The sequence below is a fragment of the Plectropomus leopardus genome, chromosome 8, assembly GCF_026936395.1.
Source record: "Plectropomus leopardus strain MGB_pleo_1.0 chromosome 8, ASM2693639v1, whole genome shotgun sequence".
Taxonomy (NCBI): domain Eukaryota; kingdom Metazoa; phylum Chordata; class Actinopteri; order Perciformes; family Serranidae; genus Plectropomus; species Plectropomus leopardus.
The window spans coordinates 28,905,724-28,931,582 of NC_142183.1; the positions used below are offsets into that span (position 1 = coordinate 28,905,724).

The following is a 25,859-nucleotide window of genomic DNA, read 5'->3' on the forward strand; positions in this document are numbered from 1 at the left end:
ATGAGGCAAAAGCCATTTTTGCAAAAAACAACAACACCAAACAAAAAACATATTGTATTCTTTCATTGTTTATATATTTATTTGATTATTCATCTTTAGCTGTGTTGTTTTTATTCATGTTGATTTCTCATTAGCTCTTGTTTTTGATAAATATCAAAGATATTAATAATTATTATATTTGTAAATTGTATGAGTAGGGGGAGCTTGCCTAAGGTGCCAAATGTGCTCCAGCACTGCTCATTTCAGGGTTCAGAGCTCCAATCCATACTGTTAATGAACATTTATCTAGCTGTACTTGTTTTCCATTCCAGTATTTCCAAAATGTATCTGTGTTAAATCAAATGACTAATATAGTTAAAATTAATTTGCAAGATTCGGCTGATTATTATGAACAAAAAAATCTAAATAATAGTGTGTGTCAAATGAATGGTTTGTCTAATTTTCAAAAGTCCAGAAAGTTTGCTGAATTGTCATCAGTTCTTACATGCAAGAATTTGTTTGAACACAAATGAGAAATTCAACAAATATTTTCCAATTCGGTTTCTGAAGCAGCGGCACGGAACAAATAGGACGTGGACCCTCACGCGCATGACGTTTGTGTTTTACGTGATGACGTCGTGTTGTAGGCTCAGCTATGATGGCAGCCGTGGGTTGACATCGATACATTATAGAATATAAACTATTTAAAAGTTAGCGGAAAACTCCCGACACAATAACGTAGAACAAATTAACAGTTTTCAGATAGTACACACTTAAACACACTACCCGCCCGGTTTGGGGAACGGTAAGTTCACGAGGCTACAGTGAGCTTTGCAGTATCAAAGTGGCGCTGAATGTGTGTGTGTGTGTGTGTATGCGTGTTACAGAGTGTGTGGCTGTGTGACTGTGTGTGTGTGTGTGTGTGCGCGGCTGGTAAACTCGTCTCTTTCATATTTTGCACACACTCATATTAATGTGTGGAGCTAGCTGTGTGTCTGAGAAGTGTGCTAAAGCTGTACACAGCCTCCAAGCCTGAGAGCCTCCACTGTCCTGCTGCTGTTAGCATGTAGTCTGAAGCCTGCTAACTGCTACAGGTAACCTAGCTAGCACTAAGTGCTGCCGAAAACTGCCTGCGACGAGCTAATGTTAACAGCATCCAGCCAAACACGTCCTGCATACCCCGAGTCAGCTGTTAGCTGACTGGGACACAGAAATGTCTCAGTTAAGAGGAAGCACAACCCGCTCTGAGGTTAAAACTAGCCTCCCCAGTGTTGTTAGACTGACATTGAGATATCTGTGATTTGACACCCAGGGCAGGTTTTATCTCCTGCAACTAACATTGCAACGTTATATCATGTTAGCTGAAAGGTTTGTCGGCATGTCTTTGCGTCTGGGGATCATGTGCTGTTAAGCCTTTGCCCTGTCATCTCTTATCATTTGGCAGGGTGTCCACAGGACCTTTAAATGTCTTCAGTTCATTTTCATAAATATTAGTCATTTAAAGCCCTTAATTTGACTAAAAGTTTAATTTGTAAGATCTTAATTGCCACACACTTGATATAATTTTATTTATCCATCTTTTTTTTTAAGAAGTCAAGCTCTTCTGTGTGAAAGTCCACATTTCTGGTGTTAAAAATCTTACCACTTAACCTAATGCTATCTTTCTACTTTATACTTGCACCTAAGTCAGTTTTATTTATACAGAGACAAATATAACAAAAGTTACCTCAGTACACCTTTAATACTGAGCAACAGAGACCCAACATTTTAGACAAATTCCCCCAATTATTTTCTCCTTTTGTGCGACAGTGGCAAGAAACAAACTTCCTTTACCTGTTGGCAAAATGTAGATTAACCTAACTCACTCTAATAACCATAGTCCTCCATAAAACCTACTTCTGATCAGGACTACAAATGTTATCTTTCTACTTGCTAGCAATGTTTGAAGAAGAAAAATCAAGTCAAGTCAGTTTTATTTATAAAACCTATTATCACAAATCACGAAGAGCCTCAGAGGGCTTCACAGCACACGACTCCCCTCTGTCCGATTTGGCCTGTCACAGGTCAGCACATTGCTGCAGGTTCATGAACCAACTATCTTTTTCTGCTTGCATTTATCTCTTCGCTCGAAGTGGCACTATGCCCGCAGCTACTGTGGATCACAGCCAAAGAATATGTGAGGTTTGGGCCAACAACCTGGAGGAGGAGCTGAAGAGGATTCGACATGTCATCCGAAAATACAACTACATTGCTATGGTGAGTGGTATTAAAAAAGAGATAGAAACTGTCCCCCGTGGTGCCATTCTGCATGATGATGAGCTGTGTGTCTTCTCACAGGACACAGAGTTTCCAGGTGTTGTAGCCAGACCAATCGGAGAGTTCAGAAGCAACGCTGACTATCAGTACCAGTTGTTGCGCTGCAATGTGGATTTGCTGAAGATAATCCAGCTGGGCCTCACGTTTATGAACGAACAAGGAGAATACCCTCCAGGAACATCAACATGGCAGTTCAATTTTAAGTTTAACCTCACGTAAGATGACCTTTCTGCGTTCTTGCACTCTTTTCACTCTCATGTGGCATTCAAATGTATCCGTGGCATGCACTTGAATTTTTGAGAAGAGTATCTCAGCTTGAGTACAGCACACTGAGATGAGACAACAGGAAAAGTTACAAATTTAGCCAAAACCAAAAAAAAAAAAATGCATTTTTAGTACTGCCCTATCAAATTACATATTGTCAAGTCTCAGGGCAAAATTTAGAACTGTTTGAACGTCAAACACTGACAGAGCACAACATCTCCGGCACAGCTTATAAAAAATGCTGACTATTTTTATAGTTTTGACGTTCACTTACAGCTCTCGCACCTACTTGATCATCTTTTTTTGGTTACAGTTCTAACTGTGTGATGTTTGTTTGTCCTCATCAGAGAAGATATGTATGCACAGGACTCCATTGAGCTCTTGACCACTTCAGGGATTCAGTTCAAGAAGCACGAGGACGAAGGCATCGAGACGCTGTACTTTGCGGAGCTGCTGATGACATCAGGAGTGGTGCTCTGTGACGGGGTCAAGTGGCTGTCGTTTCACAGGTATTCTGCTTTGAACTTTTTTTGAATGCAGACAGTTATATGTCTTAGATAGCTACGTTGCAACAGGAATCATATTTTTTGTGTTCACAGTATGTGCAGAAATCTCTTTTTTTTCTTCCAGGTATAACAACATCTCTTACTTTCACTCTTTGCATGTCAGTTTATAATCAAGGATATATCAAAAAAAAATTGTCAATTCTGCTGTCATTATACTGTGTTTTTGTTTTTTTCATTTGTTTCTTAATTTGTCTTTACGTTTGTAGAAAGATGTTATGCAGAACTGTGATTGTTTTGCTACACACATGTTAAAACAAGGAAATATCCAGCGAAAATGTGCTATTAAATTTGCTGATCGAGTGCAATGGACACTTGTTATATTTGGTCTCCAGTGAGTAGCACCTTTTTTTATCAGTCTTTTCTACAATCTGCTGCTTAACATCTTTATTTCATACTCAGTTTCCCACTGTGTCTCCATGGCAAACTGAGGCTAAAGATAACCAGGCTTTGGGAAAATAAACAAAGCTTAGGTTTGAAACACCACTGTCATCTCTTTCAGGTATTTAGAACACACTTTTTCAAACAGGATTTAATGTCATGCTGTTTTTATTTATAGTATTTGTTGTTGTTGTTGTTTTTTCTTCTCTAATTTTATTATTGAAATTCTTTGAAGATATACTATGCAGAATTTTCATCAAAAACAATATAGACTCATACAGAAGTAATCCTGCTCACTCTTCTCTTAACACCCTAGAAGAGTGTGGCCGTGTATTTATCAGCAGAAACTCTTTGCTCGACCTGTATTTTTGCCGTCTTTTGCTGTGTTGGAGAAGTTGCTGGGCACAGCACAAAGGTGAGGCTGGGACTTTATAAAAAGCAGCGGCCAGGTGCCAGACTGTAAGCAGCATTCCTCCAAGAGGAAGCTACAAAAATCTTGGCCACAAAAAAACAATCATGCAAACATAGTGAGGCGAATTGCAAGCAGAGAAAGGTGGTTTTAGGTTTGACTCTCACTTTCACTGAGGATATTGTTTTCAAACAGTAGCCGACAATTCCTGAATAGTTCACTTTTAATTCATCCTTATTTTCATTTATTTCGTGTAAATTGGCTAATTGTTAGGATATTTGTTCAGTTTTGTTTGCCACTGATTGATACAATTTTTATATATATATTTTATATATATATATATATATTTTATTTTATTTTATTTATTTATTTATTTATTTATGTTGTTCAGTCATACTTTGCACCACAAAAACCCCGGAGCGCAGAGCGTACTCTTGGCACAAATGTAGCAACAGAACGTCCGGCTCACACAGACCAATTAAAAAACAAAAAAAACAAGATACGCAAGATGTCTTTTTATTGTCTTTGTGTCATGGCAGATTGCAAGTGACAAAGTCTCCTGAAGCCTCCTGCTGTGTGATCTTAAAAAAAAACTTAGCTTAAAGGTGTGCATGTGTTTGTGTCTGTGTGTTTTGCAGTGGCTATGACTTTGGATACCTGATCAAGATTCTGTCCAACGCTAACCTGCCTGAGGAGGAGGTGGACTTCTTTGAGATTCTCCGCTTGTACTTCCCAGTCATTTATGATGTCAAGTACCTCATGAAGAGTTGTAAAAACCTGAAGGTACCTAAGTAAATATTTCAGTAGGTGGCACAGTGTTTCTGCTGTTTTATTCATTTAAGGCTTCACACCTCGATGTCTGTTGTGATCTCTTGCAAGTGTTGCCCTCGGGTTTTACTTTGACTAGAAGAGTGCGTCTTGAGTGACTGACGGTGTTTTGCTTTCAGGGCGGGCTGCAGGAGGTAGCTGAGCAGCTGGAGCTGGAGAGGATCGGACCACAGCATCAGGCCGGCTCTGACTCTTTACTCACAGGCATGGCTTTCTTCAAGATGAGAGAGGTAGGCTCCTCGAGGCAGGGAGGAGAGTGTTGTAGAAGCCAGCCCAAAATATTACCTAAGTTCCTTTCAGACTGCTGATCTGATTGCAACTTAATATGTAAGTCTCATGTCTAAATAAGCACCTCAGTCTTTTTTTTACATAAAAGTCATGACAGCAATCCAGTGAGGTCAAACCAAGTAACATTATGCATCACTTTCAACTCAACACAAGTCTGAAGTGTAGACAGATTGAAAGATGCTGCAGCATCAGAAGACAAAACATGTACGCCAACCAATTTATTAAAACAATCATCTTTTAACTCAAAATCAATTTGATAAATCGTGAACTGCAGTAAAAGAGCCAACTTTAAGTTTTTGAGGATTTAGATTTTTTTTTTTTTTTTTTTAAATCACAATACAAAGAGTAATGATCTACCCAAAGTCTCCCCCTTTTTTTTTTAATGTTTATTCAAGTCAAACAGCATTGGTGAATAAATGAATATCCAGTTAAAGGTTTGGCATACAGCATGTGAGCAAATCAGAATTAAACCAGCAGTGCAGAACTTGCACTGCCACTCTCTGGCAGACAGAGTAATTACACAAACGCTGTCAACATGTTGTTGAAGTATGCCCTCAGGTGAGCTTGTTGCATCTCCCTACCCTCAGGAGTGTTTTTGTTTTTTGTTTTTTGCATGAATCCTCCCTTTCTCAGACATTTCTCAGAATACTAATGTTGTGGAAGCTGAATTTCTGAAATGTCTGCTTGTCGAGGCTGATAAGGATGAAAAAGACCAAAAGAAAAAAAATCAAAGGTTTCTTGACAAAATAAAACTTAAAATGGACTGAGTAATGTATATATAAAAGGTCATTTGGACGGTAATACTTTACCTTTGTACTTTACATGTGTCTTTTTTCATTATCCTGTGTTTTTTCCCACAGATGTTCTTTGAGGATCATATCGATGATGCAAAGTACTGTGGTCACTTGTACGGGCTCGGCTCCGGCTCAGCCTACGTCCAGAACGGAACAGGGAACGCTTACGAAGAGGAGGCTAACAAGCAGCAGTCGTGACAGCACTTCTGAAACCCTCCCATCCTGCGACTCACGTGCACAATCGGTGCGGTGCTGAAGCCAAGCTTCGCCAACCGGATGATGATAATGGAAAAAAAACAAGAAAACATACACACATCATTTAGCAAGCTGCTTCTCATAGGCTCTGCTCACCTAGACACCTGAATATGATGGTCAAAAAAAGAAAATCCCAGCTGTCCTCACACATGCCCCTGCTGGCTGCATGTGTGAGTTTAGTCTTTTATTCCTACGAAGCAGTGTAGACGTTCTGGTTGGATCAGTTGTATCTAACATGCTTGAAAAGATGGGATTTTAGTTTTCCTAAAAATGTTCTGTAGAAATGTTTTTGCACTTTAAAGCTCTAACCTGATTTTATATGGAAAGCTGAAAAAAATGTTTCTGGTGTCTTTCTCCTCTTTGTTGCCTTCTCTGCGTTCCCATTTAACATTGAGAACATAAAAATCTTTACCATCACAACAACCGCTCTCACCACGCTCAGCCTTAATATTAGCTGCATTCTTGTTCTTTTAAACTTTAATTTATTGTGCTGGTTATCTAACAGATGCTAGGACATCAACATGTCCTCCTCCTGTTTTTGGATCTCTTGTATGATAATGAGAAAGGGAGTGTGTTTATGTGCACATTAATACACATTTCATTGAAGTTGTTTTTTTTTGCATTTGTTTATATTAGGATAATGTTTATAATGGCCTGAAAAAGCTGTAATCCCACTGTGAGAAGCCTTTAACTAAGTGATGTAATCTGCTTATACAGTATGCAGATGGGAATACAAAAAAAACATAATTTCCCTTTGTACTATTACTATTTGCTGTTTGTGTTCACCATAAAGTTAAGGATAATGACATGGAAGGGTATCTACAGTATGCACTGGATGCATACAGATGGTTTTCATCAGGTTATTTGTGCATGTTAACACCCTTTATTGACACAAGCACACGTGAACACATGCATCACCTCTCGGTGTGGTCTTGCAATTTATTTCAACCAAATTAACATTAAAAAAACTATTTAAAAGTGAACTCTCACTGCAGTAAGGCATGCTGAGGTTAACCTGAACTACTCTGTTGAGAGTACATTTAATTTTTAGTTGAAATTAAGGGTTTGTAGAGTTTCAGTGTTGTAATAAAAGAAGATAAAACTTTTACTCAATGGAAAAAAACAATAGCATTGCCTTTTAAACATGCGTCTTTTTGTTCCAGTGGAGTTCATTTCACTTGTAGTTCAGGCCTTTTGAATGACGTTTTTTATTGCTTTCCCATTCATTCATGCTGCGTAGAACAGCCGCATGTACTAAAATGTTTGAATAAATGCTGTGTTGTTATAGTAGTATCCTGAACTTCCATAGGTGTGTGTTGACGTGTAGGTTCAAGACTTCTTTTAACCTCCCTGAGCGTCAAAGACTTGATAAACACTTTTCTTTCTTTCTGCAGCACATCATTCACACTGTAACAGTAAAAAAGGAATATGCAATATACAAGAGGATTGTTTTTAGATTATTTTGTAAATAAAGGCTTGAAACTTTTTCTACCGTAAAATGCTCTTGGCCGTTACATCCCTTTGATGATTTTGGAGGTGCAACAAAGAGTTGAAGACGAATGCTGAAGATGAGCTCATTTTATTCTTATAAGGCATCACAACTGTACAGTACATTGCCTCACACATCCATATTGTCTCGAGTCATACAGAAGAATAGAAAAATATAGATTGACTGTCACAATGAAGCTTTTTTTTTTTTTTTTAAACGAGCATACATTCTACCAAATTTTCAGAGATGGTTTTAATCATTTCCAGTCAGAGACGTGAACAGACAGACTCGTAAGAAGGTGAAAATTACTGTACAAAGCAGCTGGAGCTGATTATCTCTGTTCTTTTTGTTTTTGCTCTGCAGTACATCCACAACATCATGTTGTGAGTTAGAAAAACACTCAACAGTATCTGCTTTGTGATGGGGAACAGATCTGCAGCATTACACAGAGGCTTTGCCCTCCAGAGACAGTCAGGAAGCTTTTGGCCGGCAGTTTGACGTTGTGTACTGTTAGGCTACCAGACAGCAGATTACATATTTGGCAGAGGGGACGCACGCTGTCGCAGCACCAGCTTTCAGGTGTTACAGTAAAACAGCAACATCCTCACTCATGCTATAACAAGTCAGAAGAGCCCTTATTGAAAAATGTAATTACTAATGACTACACTTTTTTTTTTTATAAATCCAAGCAAAAGGGGGAACATCTTGTGGTACGATTCACTACGACAAGGTGTGTTGACATCCTGAGATGAGAGCATGCATCAATTCCACGACACTCAACATGGTGGGTGGAAAACCTGTCCCCCCTCCCCCCTTCACAAAAACGTCACTGAAAAAACATGGTTAAAGGAATCAGTTACATCACATTAACGCCACTAATAATCTATACTTTATGTGCAAACATTTGGCAAACTTACTTTGCGCTAAGCTACAGGAATAACATAAATAGACATGTAGATAATTCTGTTTCCGTAACATCAACTGTAGCATACAAAAGCAGCTCAGGTTGATCTCCTAGTGTACAAAGTGCAAAAAACGTTGATTCTGTTGCTGCTCTGTGCTTTTTCATTCATAAACAAACAAAAGAAAAACATGATTGTTGGAATGCAATTTGTTCTGAAGCCCAAATACTTTCAGATAGCAGCAGAAGTGGTTGCTTAATGCAATTATAGTAATACTGACGATTCGTTCTTCTCTGCTCTGATCTCAGTCACGTAAACCTCTCAGAAGCAGGGTGCATTATGGAAAACAACCAATATTGATGATGTCACCACCACGTCACGTTCTGATAGGCACAAACACTGAGGAGGGGGTGGCATAGACCTGTTGGATAAAACAAAGTAACAGGTTTTGATTTTATATCTTGACATGTGGATCGTATCTATTTGACTGAAAACTCACTTTTTCTGGGTTGAAGGCGTCGCCTCCATCTGTAACTCAGGTTACGCTTCATTTTCTATGGTCATCCCGGGGTTACTGGCACCTAAACACACGTCACGTAAGTAAGTTAAAATCTGTTTTAACTCGTAATAATGTTCTTTGGGCTATGTTGATAAGCAGTTGAGGGGGCATGTCAATTTTTTTCTTTTGGCTTAAACAAATCATAGTATAGTATGTCATAAAAGTCACAGTATAGAATGAAAACAATAGTATATTATGTAAGCAAAAAAAATCACAGAATATATGTCACAAAAAAGAATACTTTGTCATAAAAATCAAAGTATAGTATGCCAAACAAAAGCTGTTTGTCAAAAAAAAAATCATACTATAATATGTCCTCAAAAGTCTTACTATTGTATGTAAAAACAAAATAAATAAATAAATAAAACATACTATAGTATGACCCAAAAGTCATGTATAGTATTTTGGAAACAATCACAGTACAGAATGTCAAAAAAATACTACAGTTTTTCATAAAAAGCCATAGTATAATGTGAAATAAATCATAGTGTAGAATGTAAAAAGTCATAGTATGTAAAAAATATCCAAGTATGATATTTGTTCAGTTTAAGTTTCCCCAGAAAAAAAAACCCTGAAGGACATAAATCAGGCCCTTTGTCTTCTGAAAGGTGGCATGGGAATAAACTCCCCATAGCCACTCACTGAATCAATCAAAATGATTTTCTATCAAAATGTTTTTGAAAGCAATCACACCAATTTGCTCAGGTTTTCAAAGGTACTTGTGAACGGTGTCTGAAAGAAGCACAAGAAAAGTAATGTTGCCCCAGGCTTCAAAGAGCTACTAAAATTAACAAAATTAAAACCGAGTACCAATTTTTGTTACTTAAATCCACAGAAATTCAGCATGTCAGCAGACAGGGCCAGTAAACAGGCGTGTGAGCCAGCCAGCTCAGGCTGTTTTAATGGTCTTTAGACTGTATGGGATGGGATGTTGCGATAGTGCCAGCAGCTATGGGTGTCACATTTTGTAGTCACAAGTTCCACACACCCTCTAATCACGGGTATCAACTATTTGTCTCTCACTGCTCCCAACTCATCTCACATCTTCACATTTGTTTCACGAGTCTTCATAATACACTCAAAGCATCTTTCTGCTTCTGCTCTTACGTTCAGGGACGCTGCCAGCGTGGTGACAACTGTTACACGTTTCCCCAGAAAACAAAACCTGAAGGGCTTGGGTGCAGTTTGGGAAACAAACAAAACACTGCACATGTACTAAAGAGTGAAAGCAAAATCAGTCCTTTTGGTTTCTAAAAGGTGGCGTGGGAATCAAACTCCCCACAGCCACTCACTGATTCTATCAAAGTGAAGGACAAAAGAAAGAACTGGCCCCAAAATTAAAGCGTGAGTCACTGAACAGGAAGGAAAGAAAATAAAAAGATCAACAGAAGAATCACACTTCAACACGCACACAAAAAAACACAGAAAGCCAACTGAAGGTGTTGACTCTCCGGAGACACACGACCAACTGAGCAGAGAAAAGCTCCCTTTCTAACCTCCCAGCCAGACTGATCACCAGCAGCTGAGGAGAACTTCTCAGCTGCACCCAAAAGCTCCTGATTAGCAAGGAAACCTGGGAGCTGGATACATTTTGGATCTCTGTGGATCTCTGACCATAACATGTGTCAAAATATACCTTTGTTTGTCATAAAAAGTTATATTATTATCTGTCAAAAACATCACAGTATAGTATGTACAAAGAAATCAAAGAATAGTACGTTTGACCTAAATAATCATGATATAGTATGAAAAAGTCATAATATACTATGACTTAAAAAGCCACAGTATAGTACATTATAAAAAATTTTTTAAAAATAGCAAGGGGGAGAGTATAGCTTGTTGGGAAAAAATCATAGTCTAGTAGAAAAAGGCAAAACAGTAACTTGTCATTAAAACAAAAGAATTCACAGAATTATCTGTCAGAGAAATTTCATAGTATAGTATGTCAAAAAAGTCGGAGTGTAGTATGTAAAAAAAAACATACTTTAGCATGACCGAAAAATTTATAGTTTAGTGTGTCATTACAAAAAATCATATATATAATGTCCAAAAAATTCATAGTATTATATGTCCAAAAAATCAACGTAAAGTCTGTCAAAACAGTGATAGAATAGTTTATCATTAAAAACTTTTGAGTATTGGATGTCAAAAAAAATCTAGGGATAAGTTGTAATCAAAAATCACAATACAGTTTGTCCTCAAAACTCATAGTATAGAATGTCAAACAACATCATAATAGAGTAAGTCAAACAAATAGCATATAGTAGTTGACATAGGAAAGCAAAAGGACCTGCAAGTGATGTTCCCCCTCGCGCAGCGTAAGTGTGTGATTGCCGAGCTAAAACGGTGGATCAATTGTTTTGAGCATCACACAGCTGCTCAGATGGGAAAGGCATGACCTGCCCTCCTCTGTGTCTGATCGGCTTGCTTAATATTCTTACCCTGAACATAACCAGCTGTTACACATTCCTGACAAAAGGGAGATTGTTTACCTCCAGGGCCAAAGTAACTCTGGGGTTAACTCCCTTCACTTTGACCAGCAGCTGGAAAGCTGGCAGCAGTTATCATCTGAGAACTGTCACTTCTACTTCACATTTACCGCTAAGCCGACCACTTTTACTGCTGTTTCTCTGCGCTCTGCTCCTTATACTCCAATACATTCAATGACACTTGTATCACCCGCTCCCACGCTTTCACTCGACCTCTCACACATACACACACTGCCATGTCTCTAAAGGAGCTACGCCATTCTTATAACAAAATATAACCAACGAGACCACACAATGCTAGCCAATCAGAGGCAGAGTACAGCGGGTCATGCCTTCTACCTCCTAAGGGGAAAAAATATGGTGGTCGCTGTCCTACGTAACGATTAGCGGGGGGTCTTGATGGCCTGGCCATATGCCAGACATGTAACATTGAAGGGGAAACGCTGATTAAATATAGAATAGGTCATTTTGTCAGGTATACATCAGAGGGACTAAATACCTGTATAAATGCATTGTAGGTCATTCTGTCAGGTACACATATCTATCAGAATGGACTACAACCTGTATAAGTGCAGTTAAATGTGGAGAAGGTCATTCTGTCAGGTAAAATATCTATTAGAATAGAAAACAATCTGTATTAATGTAGTTAAATGGGGAGAAGGTCATCCTGATGGGTGGAATAAGTCGTTCTGTCAGGTAACATATCTATTAGAATAGACCACATCCTTTTTTCCCCAGTCACTCAAGGAGCTTAAGGAAAAATATTTGCAGCTCTGGGTCAAGACAAAAAAAGAAAATAAAGTCACACCTCCCTCCTCTGATAAATAAAATACAGTCCCCAACATGATCTCACCCTTCCTGTCTTTGTCTGTTGCACTGTCACTCTCCGACCAGGACGGGGTGCTGGTAAGCAGTCGACTCTGAGACTCCCTCAGTGGTTTGGAGGGGAACTGGCGGCCTTCTGCTGCACTGCAAACACACAAATACACACAAGCAGTAGGAGTGACGCCAGGAATCATGGACCCACCGAGGCATACACCTGGGCTCAATTTCCTTCTTTAAATAAAATCATTTAAAACTGCAACGTCGTAACTGCCGCAAGGTGATTCTCCTGCATCATTTATTCGACAGGGTTAATAAACCACCAGGAGCTGACTTGCAGTTGTGCAGCTCTTTTATTTCGGTGCTTAACTTTATTTTATGGATGCGTGTGTTCTTAATGTTTTACTCACCTCTTGTTGGCAGGGTTGGAGCCAGTGGGTGAAGACGGCTGCTCCGGATCCAGATTCACCAGACAGGTTGGGAATGCGCAACCGTCGCCTAAACTGGAGAGCAAGCATGAAACACACAAAAAAATGATGTTTTAATATTGAACTGGTAAAAAATCTGTTCAGTTTAACTGGCACTAGAAACATCAATGGAATTATATACTTTGTGTTGTCATATATTTGGAAATGATGGCTAAATTGGGTCTACGTGACTTACACCTTGAAACCTGAGCATATTGGCTTGATTTCTTTCAAACGCTTCGGAAGAAGGCAATGAACAACTTCACAGTCAAAAAAATAGCAATAATTTATAAAAAAAAACATTTAAAAAAAAGTAAATGAGAATAAGCAATATAAAAGAAAAGAAAAAACATAAACGTACAAGAAAATGACCTTAAAAAGTGCAAAGAAAAGAAAAAAACTCAATAAAAAATTGATTAAATTATTTTTTCATGTAACATAATTTTAAATACATAATTATAAGATTTATGAATAGAGACATTTCCCTTTATGTGATATCAAATAATTCCTGATAGCTAGTTCTGATTCATTGTTACCTTTTATTATTATTTTGAGAAAAAAAAAAAAATTCAGGTTTCAGAGGTTTAACCACTTGTAAAAGGCATTTGAACGCAGCACAGGAAAACTGATGTTGATCCAAGCGTTAAAGGGTTAACTACCAGTGGCAATTATGGGATCAACATCTCAAAAATGTTGAGAAGAATCATAAAGAGGCTCAATAAGCGAGACCTCTAAGTGTATTCAGTTGAGAGAGGGTGTAATTCAACGCTTATGATTTCAGATTTTCATTTAAAAGAGGAGAATGCTATGTTGTCTTACAAACATTACATGGTCTCACTTGAATGTCACTATTTCCACAAAAAAAACAACAAAGTTTTGTAAGACGCCATAAGAAAATAAAGATCCCATGAGTTTGGGTATTACTGTGGCTTTCTTTATAAATAACATATTAGAAAATGGGTTTCTGTATCCAGTTGCAGCTGAATCTGAGTTGTTTATTTACACATTAATGTAAAAATCGAGGGGTTATGTTTGAATCATTTGACTGTGATTGTTGCCAAAGGGCTTTTTATTCATAATAATATCCATTCTGTCAGCATGAATTACTCATTTTTGCAAAACTGGAGCTCCTGCATGAATTCACAGTGTTGTTGTTGCTGTTTACTGAAGCTGATGCTCTCTTGTCTCCTTTGGGACTTTTCCCTCTTTTGAACCATTTTATTTCAAAGTGTCAGGGTTTTGCTCATCCCCAACCTGAAAGAGTGACTTTATTCATTCAACACTTTTCTGAAACCCTGAGGAAGTTTACTTGAACTACACTGATGAAAATGTGAACCATTGCTGTCAATACTGATGCTGATTGGCAGGATTTTACCATCAATATTAGTGATTAATTAGTGAGTAAACTATTATCTGCTATTTGGATTTTATCCGCTCCTATTGTCTTATTGTGTTGTACATTCTTCACGTGTACATGTTTAACTATATTGTGTTACTTTTATCTTAATGTTGTTTGTCTTTTAACATTGTACATGTTGTATCTTTATATTGTATTTTTTTTATTATTTTAGGATGTGAGCATCACATCAGGCAAGGAACTACCTATGCAAACTAGCACCCCAGCTAACTTTGGTGCATTCACATGTGTTTAAATGTGCATTAATGTACAATGTCCTTCCTTAAATAAATAGATCATAAATCTGAATCTGTATCTGCGCCCAAAGTGGGTGGGGCTTAAACAGGAAGTGAGTGGGACTTAACCTGAAATTGTTATTTTAAGTCTGAATGTGATCCTTTTTATCGCCAGTATAAGAACACAGCTTTGAAACTCAACAGTGTCAGATTTTAACATAATATGATGTATATCCTAAAAACTGTATATCATCATAATGACCTGGTTAGATCAGTGAACAACAGACAACATTTGAGTTTGTACTGCATACAGATGCTGTGCTATAAATACATCTGAACTAAGTGGCTTCCATAAATATTAATGCATTATGTAACTTCTAATAACTCATAGACTGGACATATCAGTATAATGAGGAGTCATTTTCGCCAAACAGTTCACACATTCTCCTCCTCAGAGTTCTTTGACAGCATTTTTATACATATTTATATATATATTTTATTGTGATTTCATAATTTTATTAGCGTTAGAACCAGAGTTAACTAAAGACACAATTCCAGGGGCATAGGTTTTATTTTAGCATATATATGAAAGGAGGAGTTTGATGGTTCTCTGCCAGAAAATTTTGAGCATCAAACACTTAATTTCATGCATTCTAGTCAATTTTTACGCACCAATTTCTGCCTTTTCTGCATCAATTTCTGGTCTAAGCATCTTTATTCTTGTCAAAATAAAAGTCCTTTCCTACTTTCATGGCTTTTTGTTGGGGAGACAAATGCACATGTTCTAAATATTGATGGGGTTGTGTCACCTGAAATCTACACCTGCGCACATTATTCATTTTTCAGCCAGTAATGTGACACCATATGATCCATATATCCCTGTAATACCTGCAAAGACATCAGTTTCCCTGTGCTGCATTCAGACATCTGTCTTTAGTATTTAAACCTCTTCAAGCTAAGAAAATTGGTTAGATTCCTTTCAAAAACACAGGAAAAAACATAATGAGCAATTAGCAAGAAATGCCTTGCAAACTACAAAAAAATTGTAAAAGGTGAAATAAGAATTATCTGAAAATTAGTAGGGGAAAAAGGGGTAAAAAATCCACAAAACTGTATGTTTAATTCTCTTAATTAAAATTATGTTACAGCACTTTCCTGTTTATATTTTTGGTGGGTTTTTTTGGTTTATCTTTAGGTAATTTTCTTGTAAATTTTTACAAATTTATTTCTCATATTTGGACCATTTTTTGTCACGTTGCTTGTCCCCGTCTTCCAATGTTTTTTAAAGAAATGATTTGCTCGGGTTTCAAAGGGTTAATTTGGCAACCTGAAGTTTTATGTTTCTTTATATTATATATATAAATATATATATATATATTTATTTATTTTTTTATTATTATTATTTTTTTTTTTTTTACTTGATATATATTTCTAGATTTAGATCATGTTAATGTTAATGCTTAGATTTCTAGAATTTTCTTAAGATAAGAAACAATAGAACTTCATTTAACTCCAGGGAAAATTGCTGTGCAGCAAAACAAAGTTGGAGAAGTATAGATAGATGCTTAGACACTATTATACAAAAAGACTAAAAAAACACTACATTAGGTGAAAAAAATAAAACTAGATAGCAGAAGGGTTCATATAAGGAGCAATCAATATAGATTTGCAAATTTCCAATACATATTTATACCTTTTGAATATCTTTATCTTACCCAGAGAAAACAGGAACAGGCCAGTATTTCACTTCATCACCAAACACCTGGCGGAAGTTCTTACTGAAGCCCAGGCTGAAGCCGTTCTTATCGGTGCCGTGGCGAAACACTGGAGCTCGCACAGCCTCTGAGAGGACACACATGCAGAAGAAGAGTCAGTCTGACACGCAGCACTCCCTCCTTCTGTAATCTATTATTCACACTAATAACAGGAGCTCATTGACAAAACACATGAACGACTCCCGCTGAATGGAACAGCTCTGAATGAAAGTGTCTTTGTTGTGCAGGAGAAGCAGATCTGAGAACTGTGCCACCGTGTGTGACTTCTTCTCTTGCTAGCAGTGTCTGTTACTAAGCTGCTTACGCTCAGAGTCCTGTGTCTTTGCATTACACTGTAACATACTCCTCTGGATAATCCACTCCCCTCAACACACAGACAAAGTGTGCCACTGTGCACACATAATGAGAAAGTGCTCCGTCTGATAACGGCCCAGAGAGGCTCATCAAATCACCTCGCTGATGAGGACGGTGACTGACGGTGGGAAAAATGCAAAGAAACAGCCTTCATCATTAGTGCTGAGACGGCGCTGTAAGCAGACTGGGAGAAGATCCTGAACATACACAGAGCTGCTGTCCTACAGAGGCTGTATAATTACTGCTTCCACAAACAGGACGCACACATACACACACGTACGCCACCTACCGAGAGTGGATCTGTTCTTGCAGACGAGCCAGCAGTGATAGATGAAAAGTGAGGCCAGGCTGACGGAGAACATGGAGGCCGAGAAGAAGAGGAACAGGATGTGGAACTTTGCCTGAGTGTCTGGGAGGCCGTTCTGATGGGAGAACATCAACCACACAATCAACACAACTGAAAATAAAACACAAAAGCGAGACACAAGACACTCTGAGACTGAGTGAGATCTGAGAGATTTCTACTCGAGCGTTCTAGGGGAGCTCATTACAGTGTTTCTATCTCCGTGCCACTAACTAGTTGGTTCATACCAGGTATTCTTTCAGACGGAAATGTGCTCTACCTCCAGCCTTGTGGGGAAAAAACAAATCAAATACCACATGTTTAACACAGCATGTGTGTTTTCAAATCTCAATGCAGATTTGATTAGAAATATGTTGTGTTAAAATACAAACTATAAATGGTTCCTATTGTGGTGGGGAAGCTGTACTTACCGTCCAAAATTTAATGAAATACTGAAGATCTGTCGCAGTTATAAAAAGGCAGTAGAGTAGCGAATATGCCAAGAACAGCATGAAAAACTTGTAGTTGGAGAATCCCACACAGTTGTTCACCCTGTAACAAGGATAAGAGGGCAGGTCAGTGTCAGCAAAATGTGCTCATTAGCACATGTTCAAATCCTTTCTTAAAGAAATACTTTGCCCACAAAATGGTCATCCGTATGTCAGTCAATCACCCCGTGTTATGTTGTATTTTTAAAGAAAACTTTGCTTGCCTTCAAGGTCAAGTTAGAATGCAAAAACAAAGAAAGTTCTTGATGAACTGAAGTGAAAGGGGGCCACGTTAAACAACAACAAAACTATATCAAAAACATCAGCTTACAAACTCTCACACAACTTGTGCCGTATAATCCAAGTCTAATTTAACCAGTTGTATGCTCAGTTCATCCCAAATCCTTAAATTCTTTCGCTAAAACATTACCATTTAAAACACCTCTGCACAAAACAGTCACCTAAATGAGTAGCAACCAGCTACCTGGGCAACCCAACAGAATACAAAAGCATAGTTCAAATGCCCACACCTTCCAAAATACAGTACTCTTATGCATAAGTGTTTTATACTGTTTAGCAAAAACATATGTGTTTGGGAAGTACATGACTGGATAAATGAGACTTAGATTATATTTGTGTGAGACGTTGTAAACAGGTGTTTTGCTGCAGACCCCATGTACTTCAATTCATCAAGAATTTCGGCCTTTTTTGGATTTTTCGTTCACTGTGGAGGCATGCCAGGACAAATACGTTTTGCTCACAAATTCAATGTACCACAAGCTGAGTCATCAATATGCAAATTATCATTTTATAGGTGAAGTATTCCTTTAATGCAGAGATACAGGAGTTGGAAAAATAATTTCACACAGTTGAGCAGAAGAACAGTAAATATTGGGGATTGGTTGGTAAATGTGATCAAAATTATTTGAGGGAATTTTTTAAAATGACCAATTTTCCATCCTGTTTTGGACAGAAAAAAACAGGTAAATGCATGACAGCTGTTTGGCAGAACTTTACAAGAAAACCCTCAATAAGCAGGTTTGTTTCATGTGAATCATGCAGCCTGGTAATCTCAACCAATCAGAAGCCAGTTTTGTCCCCAGTATGCTGAGGACACATTCACACCAGGGCATTACAGGAAACTACCTATTACTTTATGATTCAATAGTACTTTACATTATAACGTATTGTTATACTCAGCTTCATTCATTAATTTCTTCCAGCCACAGTACATTATTGCAGATTTGTTTTGTCTCCCTCTGCTGTCAAAAAATAGGTCTGGCAGGATGAGAGGTTCAGAATCTGTCCAGTAAACAAGCTCTCAGTGCTTCAGTGTGTGATTATGAGCCATGTTAACTGGAATGTGAATGGGCAATGTGATTCTTAAAAAAGAAAAAATTTTAAAAATGTATTCATAAGAACCTGAAGCCTGAATACTGTGCACCTTTAATGAAAAGGAAATGAATTAAAGACAAGAATATAACACCTCCATGTGAGTGCAGTGGTACAACAGCACAGTGTCACTGATATTGTTTTAAATCCTATTGCCACTACATACCACGGGCAGTGGTGATCCATCTTCAGGATGCATCTGTAACACAGCAGGGTCAGGACGTCAGTGTAATTGAATCTTACTCTGCCTGCCAGAATGTAATATATGGTGTGGTCTGATCTCTATAGGTGCATGAGCAAGAGAGCCGTACTTATCACAGACTGAACAATGGTGACATCGATCAGGCTTCAGCAGCTGGCAGCGGTCACAGAAACGGATTGCTGAGGAGACACAGCCAATTCAATCACACAGCCGTCAGCAGCAGCCTCTCTGACACTTGACCACAGACTTACAAGGTGACGGGGGTGAAATGAGCTCTGAGAGCTGCATGTCAGTCTAGACTGCTCCTGTTGTTCTGCATCAGCAGCAGAAGCAGCAGCAGTGAGCGCTGTACTGTACCTCCAGAGTTGGTGCGGGTGTAGATGGGCAGATCCTTGGCTATCCTCCTCAGGATCTCCTGCTGAGACTCTCCCCGATCTTCACGCTCCAGCAGCTCTTTGTCAGAGTAGGACAGGTGAAACTATATAGGGCAGAACGCACAGGGAAAGACAAACAACACCTGCAATTCAACAATAGCTCAATCTGCGAGCAGGGGTGTTTATTTCTAATGAATCAGATCCTCAGATTTATCAAAACAGAGTCAAATCATTTGTCAGATAAGCTACAAGCTGCTTTAGTGTCAGTCATGCAGTGATGTCTGTCGCTGTGAAGCCGCGGCTCGGTAGGCAGTGAAGGGAATTTCTGTATCTTCCATTTGTTTTGGTTCTTTCTGCCCCAGAAGGCAAATGGGAGCAAAGCAGCACAGAGCTGCGATATTACTTTCAGCCACTCAGGCGATTTGTTTTTGATGATAACAAACAGCACAGCACACATGAAGTGTGACTTTTATTACAATCCCAAAACCACAAGTGATCCAGCGCTCACATCTCATAAAGGAAAGCTTTCATATGCCTGCAAGTGTGCTTCGCCTCGGTTAAAATTGAAATGCAAAGGTGGCTTTTTTTTTTCTGTCTCTCTCTAAGATGTATGCATGTGTGTGTTCAGCCTGCAGAGTCGAAGTGCTGCGGTCAGGATCTGAGCCATTACAGTGCAGCTCCAGGCACTTCCACTGGAAAGTATTATTAGTCTAAATGCAGTGTTCAATCACACGGGGAGGCTGTAACCTACATCTGCACTTCCCACCATGCCTCATCATCCCAGCTGACGGCAGCGCTGCGTCGCAGACAGACACACTCACCTCCTTCAGGGGGTTCATGGGCTTGGTGAAGATGGTTTGCCAGTACGCCCACACAAACATGATGAAGATTACATGGTACACCAGCAAGTATATGACTGAAAGGAGACAAACATAAACAAGATAATGGTGCATTTAACCATTTACACTGATTTTAATAATGGTTTGATTCAATATATTTCTCTAGTTTTTACTAGCAAATATTTGCTAATATTTATTTTTATGTAAAAGATTAATATGACCTTTATTCACTGTCTGATCAGTTGTGCTGTCATTTTTGTGGCAAAAATTTGTAAAGACATCAGTTTTGTGTAGATTTGTCTATATATAACCAGGTTAGTGACACTTGTGCTTTACATTTTGTTCATTAATTTGTGTATTTAAGGTATGCTTCACCCACAACATGACCATTTGTATGTCAGTTAGTCATGATGTGTTACCTTAAATAGGTAAAAAAAAAATAAAACCTTTTTCTGACATGCCTCCACAGAAACCAGCAAACATACTGATTTACAGATTAACTGGGGGCCACGTTTAAAGTCAGCAGAACTGGCTTTGAAGAGGGCATAAATAATGTTCAGTTCAGTTTTTAATAGTAAGGTTTTAGGGAAAATGTATGTGTTTGGAAAGAACTGAGAATACCACGGGATAAATGAGACTTGGCTTATACTGCATAGGTTGTACGAGTTTGTAAATGGATGTTTTGATACAGCTTTGCTTCTTGTTAAATGTGGTAGACAATCAATAAATGTGTTTGATATTTTCTAAGGAGGCATGTGAGAAAAACTGTTGGGTTTTTTTCTTTTTTTTGTTTACAAATTCAGGGTGACAGGATGATTAATTGATATACAAATTGTCATTTTGTGGGTGAAGTATCACTTTAAGGCAGCAATAGTGTCTTTTTTATATTCCCAGAAAACAAGACTAAGAGTCTAACAGCCGTGCTAGCGGTTCACTGAGGCAGCACTTTAGCACAGTGGTGCTTTGATGTAAATGCTAACATCAGCATGCTAACAATGAGCTAGTATTTCTTAGATACAATGTTCATCCGTTTTGTTTAGTGAGTTAGCATGCTAACATTTGCTAATTAGCACTAAACACAAAGTACCCTAAAGCTGAGGCTGATGAAAATTCGTTTTTCGTTTAATCTGATGATAGCGCTAGGTGAGTCCAAGGGTCACCATACTGATTACAATTCACAGATAACAATGAATATCTGTTCCAAATTTCATGGAAATCCATCCACTAATTAGCGGCAAGTCAACGGATCACCAAAGTCAGTATGATTCATCCTCTGGGGGTCATGAATATCTACACATTACTGTAAATGTCATGGCAATACCAATAGTTTTCGAGATATTTTGCTCTCGACCAAAGTGGTGCACCGACTGACAGACAGACCAACATCACCACCCATAGACCCATGCTGCCAGCACGTCCAAACATGAAAGACAATTGCTTTTCGTTCTCCTTTTAATTCTCTAGACTACAAAATGCACGCTGAATAAAAGTCTGGGTTTAAACAAATTCCGGTATTTTTTTTTAAAAAGCCTCTTATGACACACTTCCAGCTGATGCAAGCTGATTATAGTGTTTTGATGTGGTCTGCCACTGCCAGACTGAAGGCTGCTGAACCTCCCCTGGCCTGAATTCAACATCTAACAGATGCAGAACAGCTAAAGACACTTGTGATTCCTCTTGATGTTAAACAGCACCACAGAGCACTTACCCTTTTCTCCCGTGTCTTCGATTGACTCTGAAAAATGAGAACACATGCAGTTAGGTCTGAGTTGATTAAAGAAGTCAAAACACTTAAAACGCTTCCCACATTTATAAGTCGCCCCAGGTTTGTAGGTCGTGGAGAAAATGTTTAATTTTTCTTTCAAGTCCTTCCCACAGGGGCCACCCCCACGTGGTGTATCTGACATGACGCAGGTTTGACTGACAGCCAGTGTCTGAAATCAAATCAGCAGAACTGAAAAATGCTGACTCTGTAAATCCTTAATACCACACCAGTCAAAAAATCAATATACAGCAGACTCCCAGTCAAATAGTTCGACATATTGCTCCTCTCATGTGGATAAGCACTGCTGTGCATTGACCAAAAAAACTTGAAAACCACACAAGCATCCTGCATAGTTTTTGTGTTTGGGCTCACACACACACACACACACACACACACACACACACACACACACACACTTGATTAGCACCTCAGAACCTTCACAAAACACACATACACTAAGATTTGGACTCAAACATGAAAAGAGACAGGTGGACCCTGCTGGAAGATATATCCTGACATTGTTTTATATTTGCCCCAATATCTACGCATTGATTGGCAAAAGCATCCATCTTCAGCAGCGCGCGCACACACACACATATGCACAAGGCAGGAACTGAAGTAAGGTGAGCCAAGGACCTGAATCGAGGCATGCAGCCAAAAATCAGCATTAAAAGCCCCACAGTCTGACAGTGAAGCATAAGTGTATGTGTGATTAAGAGCCTGTATCAATGTAAGTGCATTAAGGTAACTGTCTCTTCTCTTCTTTGCATTCTTGCAACAACAAGGTCAATTGCCAACAATACGTAAACAACAAAATGCCAAAGTGCACCTGATCCCACGTTTTTTAACAATCTTGGAAAAAAGGACCAACTGTTCAAAAGCTGACGGTCGGTGCTTTAAAAGAAAGTGGGTCAACCGCAGATTGCTAGGGGTGAATTATGTAAGCCAGACAATGGGATTAACTCAGCTTCCGAACGAGAGGTATCAGCTGACAATACTTTCACACAACTGTCTCTGTGTCTGTCTGCAGAGCACATGCTGGCCCCGAGCGACCGCTGTCCTGCCCCGCTGCTGCTGTTTTCATCTGTCCCTCCCATGTGACTCGAATAATGTCACTCTTGTTCTGCAGGATGCAAAACAAAGATGGTTTTTAAAAAGCCTGATGAAACAGTGATTTTGCTTTTCTGTCACTCTGTTGTAATGAAGGATGTCTCAGTATCTCCTAACAGACACACAGCGTCCTGTAACTTGAGAACAGGTTCACCCTGGGACAGACACTGCTGTCCTGTCTGGTGACCAGGGGCGGGTTTAGAAACTTTTGAGTCGGGGGGCCAGACTGGGGCACTGACATATTTGTCCTTGCTAATAATAAACTGTACATTAGTAACAACTATATTGTTTATTTATTGCAACGAATGAATGCTAAATAAACAACTTTAAATATTTAAATATAAAATAATATCAATACGTAGCTGTTATTTATTGTAGTAACTCCCACCACTCTTGCGAGACACTGAGATATTTTTCATCTCTGTCTCTGTCATTTTTGTTTTTTTCTGGTCATTTTACATGCCTTTGTGGTCTTCTGCTTCTATTTGTGGTCGATTTGCATCCCTTTGTGACCTTTTGGCAAATCTTTAAGGTCATTTTATGTGGTAGTCATTATTTTGTGACTGTTTTGCATCTCTCATAGACTTTTTTCCACCTCTTTGTGGTCATTTTTAATCTCTTTGTGGTTGTTTTGCATCCCTTTGTGATCATCTTTTCGTGTCTTAGTCATTTTGCAACCCTTTGTGATACTCTTTCATATCTTTGTGGTCATTTTGCATCTCATGGTAGTTGTTTTTTGTCTCTTTGTGGTTGTTTTTCGTTTTTGTGGTTGTTTCGCATCTCTTGTGGACTGCTTGCATCTCTGTGATTGTTTTTTGTCTTGTTGTGGTCATTTGGCATCCTCCTCTGATCGTTTTGCATCTCTTTGAGGTTGTTTTGCATCTCTTTGAGGTTGTTTTGCATCTCTTTGAGGTTGTTTTGCATCTCTTGCACTTGCATTTGCATTTTGAATCTCTTTTTGAGTGGATTTTTGTCTTGCTATAGTCGTTTGGGGTCTTTTGTGTCCGTTTGTGTTCATTTTCCATCCCTTTGTGGTCACTTTTCATTTCTTTGTGGTTGTTTATGTCCGTTTGTGGTATTTATGCAACCCTTTGTGGTCATTTTGTGTCTCTCTGTGGTCAATTTGCCTCTTAGTGGTCATTTTTCAGCTCTGTGTGGTCGTGTTTTGACACTTTGTGGTTGTTTTGCATCTCATGGTGGTTGTTTTTTGTCTCTGTGTGGTCGTGTTTTGACACTTTGTGGTTGTTTTGCATCTCATGGTGGTTGTTTTGTTTCAAAATCTTTTTTGTCTCTCTGTGGTCAACAACCCAATTCTGTAATCCACCCATGGCACGGCACCAAGAAGCCGACTTCCTAACACGTTCTGACTCTGACAGAGGCAATACCATGGGAAGCAAGAATTCAGGAGGAGCCTGTGCCACCCCTGGCCACCCATTTGGCCACAGTGTGGTGGTGAACCCAATGACCTGGCACTATATCGCCTTAAGTCTCATTGGTCAGGTGTGAAGAAGAACATAAAGGTGTATCCTTTCAGCTAAATAGCACATCCTGCTACATTTGCAGAAGCTCAGACTTAGAGACAACCCCTCCCTCCCTGTGTTTTCCTCTGTTTGGTCTCATTAAACTGTCTCCATTTCATCCCCCCTTTTTTGACAGAGGAGATCTGCTTTCCTAGTGGTCTGACAAGCTGCCAAATGGAGCACATGAGTAGGCTGCTGAGACTCCTCTGAGACATCCTAGAATCCATTACTCACTATCCAGGTCAACTCTATGTTCACCGTTCACCGAGAAGGCTCGCTGTCTGTAACCGCACCATCTAACGCTCAGCAGCCAGAGGGAGCGTAAAGGAAGAAGGCAGCCCTGACTCAAAAGCCATCACAGGCAGACTCCTTGCCAAAAGACAATGCTGGTGGGGTTGTGGTGGAGGATATAAATTCAGATAATGAAGCTCGGCGACTATATGAGCCTGGAGCTATTACAGTAAGTCTTCAAGATAGTGCTGATAGAGTGGTAGTGGTGGCCTCAGATAATGAATCTCATGGACTAATCCTGCTGTGATAATGCACTGGTCATTAAAAGCTCCTTCAGAATAAAAGCAGGTCCCCAAAACACTTCTAAATCTGATTGATCGGGATTTGAAAACACTGAACTTGTGTGTTGCATGCAAAAACACATCACTTCCTTGTAACAATATGCTGACCATTCCTGCCTGAACTGTTATTGTCATGTGACTGACACTGTCCACACACTGCATAAACAACAAGCCAGTCTTCTGCATCCCAAAAAAAACTGCTGAAACACAAATGTCTTCCCACCCCACCACCAAACACACACACACAAACACACACCAGTCAGAGGCATTTCCCCTTCACTCATTCACACACAGATACACACACCTCCTGGTTTCTTACCTATGCAAAGCTGCAACACATAGGCGTAGTATGACCACGCCACTATGAGGGCGATGAAGAGGACCGGGATCCAGTACAAAACTCTCTGACAGCCCTTCTTGATACTACGCGAGCCCGACGGTGCCATAGTCTAGGAGCGGATCATTTCTCGTGCGCGTTCGTCTGTTTACTCTCCCTCCCTCTCACTCTGTGTGTGAGTGTATGTGTGTGTCTTCCTGTAGACTGTCACTGCATCGTTGCTCCGGCTCTGATCAGCCTAATCGGCAGCTCAGACGCAACATCCTACAGTCCCAGCCTCCCGCCCGCCTCTGATGCCGCCGCTGCTGCTGCTGCTGCACTGCTCCCCTCTGATCGTCCGGCTCAGATCAC

General features: G+C 39.2%; 2 protein-coding genes across 3 annotated transcripts; one reads left to right on the top strand and one right to left on the bottom strand.

The window, feature by feature from the left end:
- The first annotated feature begins 579 nt into the window (after positions 1-579).
- cnot7 (CCR4-NOT transcription complex, subunit 7) lies at positions 580-7,783 on the top strand. Its single transcript, XM_042493097.2, has 7 exons — positions 580-784; positions 2,112-2,235; positions 2,317-2,510; positions 2,907-3,068; positions 4,551-4,695; positions 4,860-4,970; positions 5,889-7,783. Exons 2-7 carry the CDS (start codon positions 2,119-2,121, stop codon positions 6,018-6,020), a joined length of 861 nt encoding a protein of 286 aa, XP_042349031.1. The 5' UTR covers positions 580-784; positions 2,112-2,118; the 3' UTR covers positions 6,021-7,783.
- zdhhc2 (zDHHC palmitoyltransferase 2) lies at positions 7,641-25,859 on the bottom strand. 2 transcript variants are annotated; one of them, XM_088081337.1, is made up of 14 exons: positions 25,491-25,859; positions 21,913-21,939; positions 20,187-20,281; positions 19,349-19,469; positions 19,101-19,170; positions 18,956-18,988; positions 17,341-17,461; positions 17,158-17,196; positions 16,856-16,988; positions 16,153-16,279; positions 12,749-12,841; positions 12,370-12,485; positions 8,968-9,049; positions 7,641-8,889 (listed from the first exon to the last, which is right to left on the bottom strand). In XM_088081337.1, exons 1-13 carry the CDS (start codon positions 25,615-25,617, stop codon positions 9,009-9,011), a joined length of 1,143 nt encoding a protein of 380 aa, XP_087937463.1. In that variant the 5' UTR covers positions 25,618-25,859; the 3' UTR covers positions 7,641-8,889; positions 8,968-9,008. The 2 variants fall into 2 exon arrangements, with proteins under 2 accessions (XP_087937463.1, XP_042349030.1); XM_042493096.2 differs by lacking the exon at positions 17,158-17,196.

What these genes read in the sequence shown, in the direction of transcription:
- cnot7 (XM_042493097.2), top strand. Translation starts at nt 2,119, where the DNA reads ATGCCCGCAGCTACTGTGGATCACAGCCAAAGAATATGTGAGGTTTGG. An exon ending in AATTTTAAGTTTAACCTCAC is followed by an intron (nt 2,511 to 2,906) that starts GTAAGATGACCT and finishes TGTCCTCATCAG; the next exon opens with AGAAGATATGTATGCACAGG. An exon ending in AGAGTTGTAAAAACCTGAAG is followed by an intron (nt 4,696 to 4,859) that starts GTACCTAAGTAA and finishes TTTTGCTTTCAG; the next exon opens with GGCGGGCTGCAGGAGGTAGC.
- zdhhc2 (XM_088081337.1), bottom strand. Translation starts at nt 25,617, where the DNA reads ATGGCACCGTCGGGCTCGCGTAGTATCAAGAAGGGCTGTCAGAGAGTT. An exon ending in ATGGATCACCACTGCCCGTG is followed by an intron (nt 17,462 to 18,955) that starts GTATGTAGTGGC and finishes TCCTTGTTACAG; the next exon opens with GGTGAACAACTGTGTGGGAT. An exon ending in ATTTCATTAAATTTTGGACG is followed by an intron (nt 17,197 to 17,340) that starts GTAAGTACAGCT and finishes TTTCCCCACAAG; the next exon opens with GCTGGAGGTAGAGCACATTT.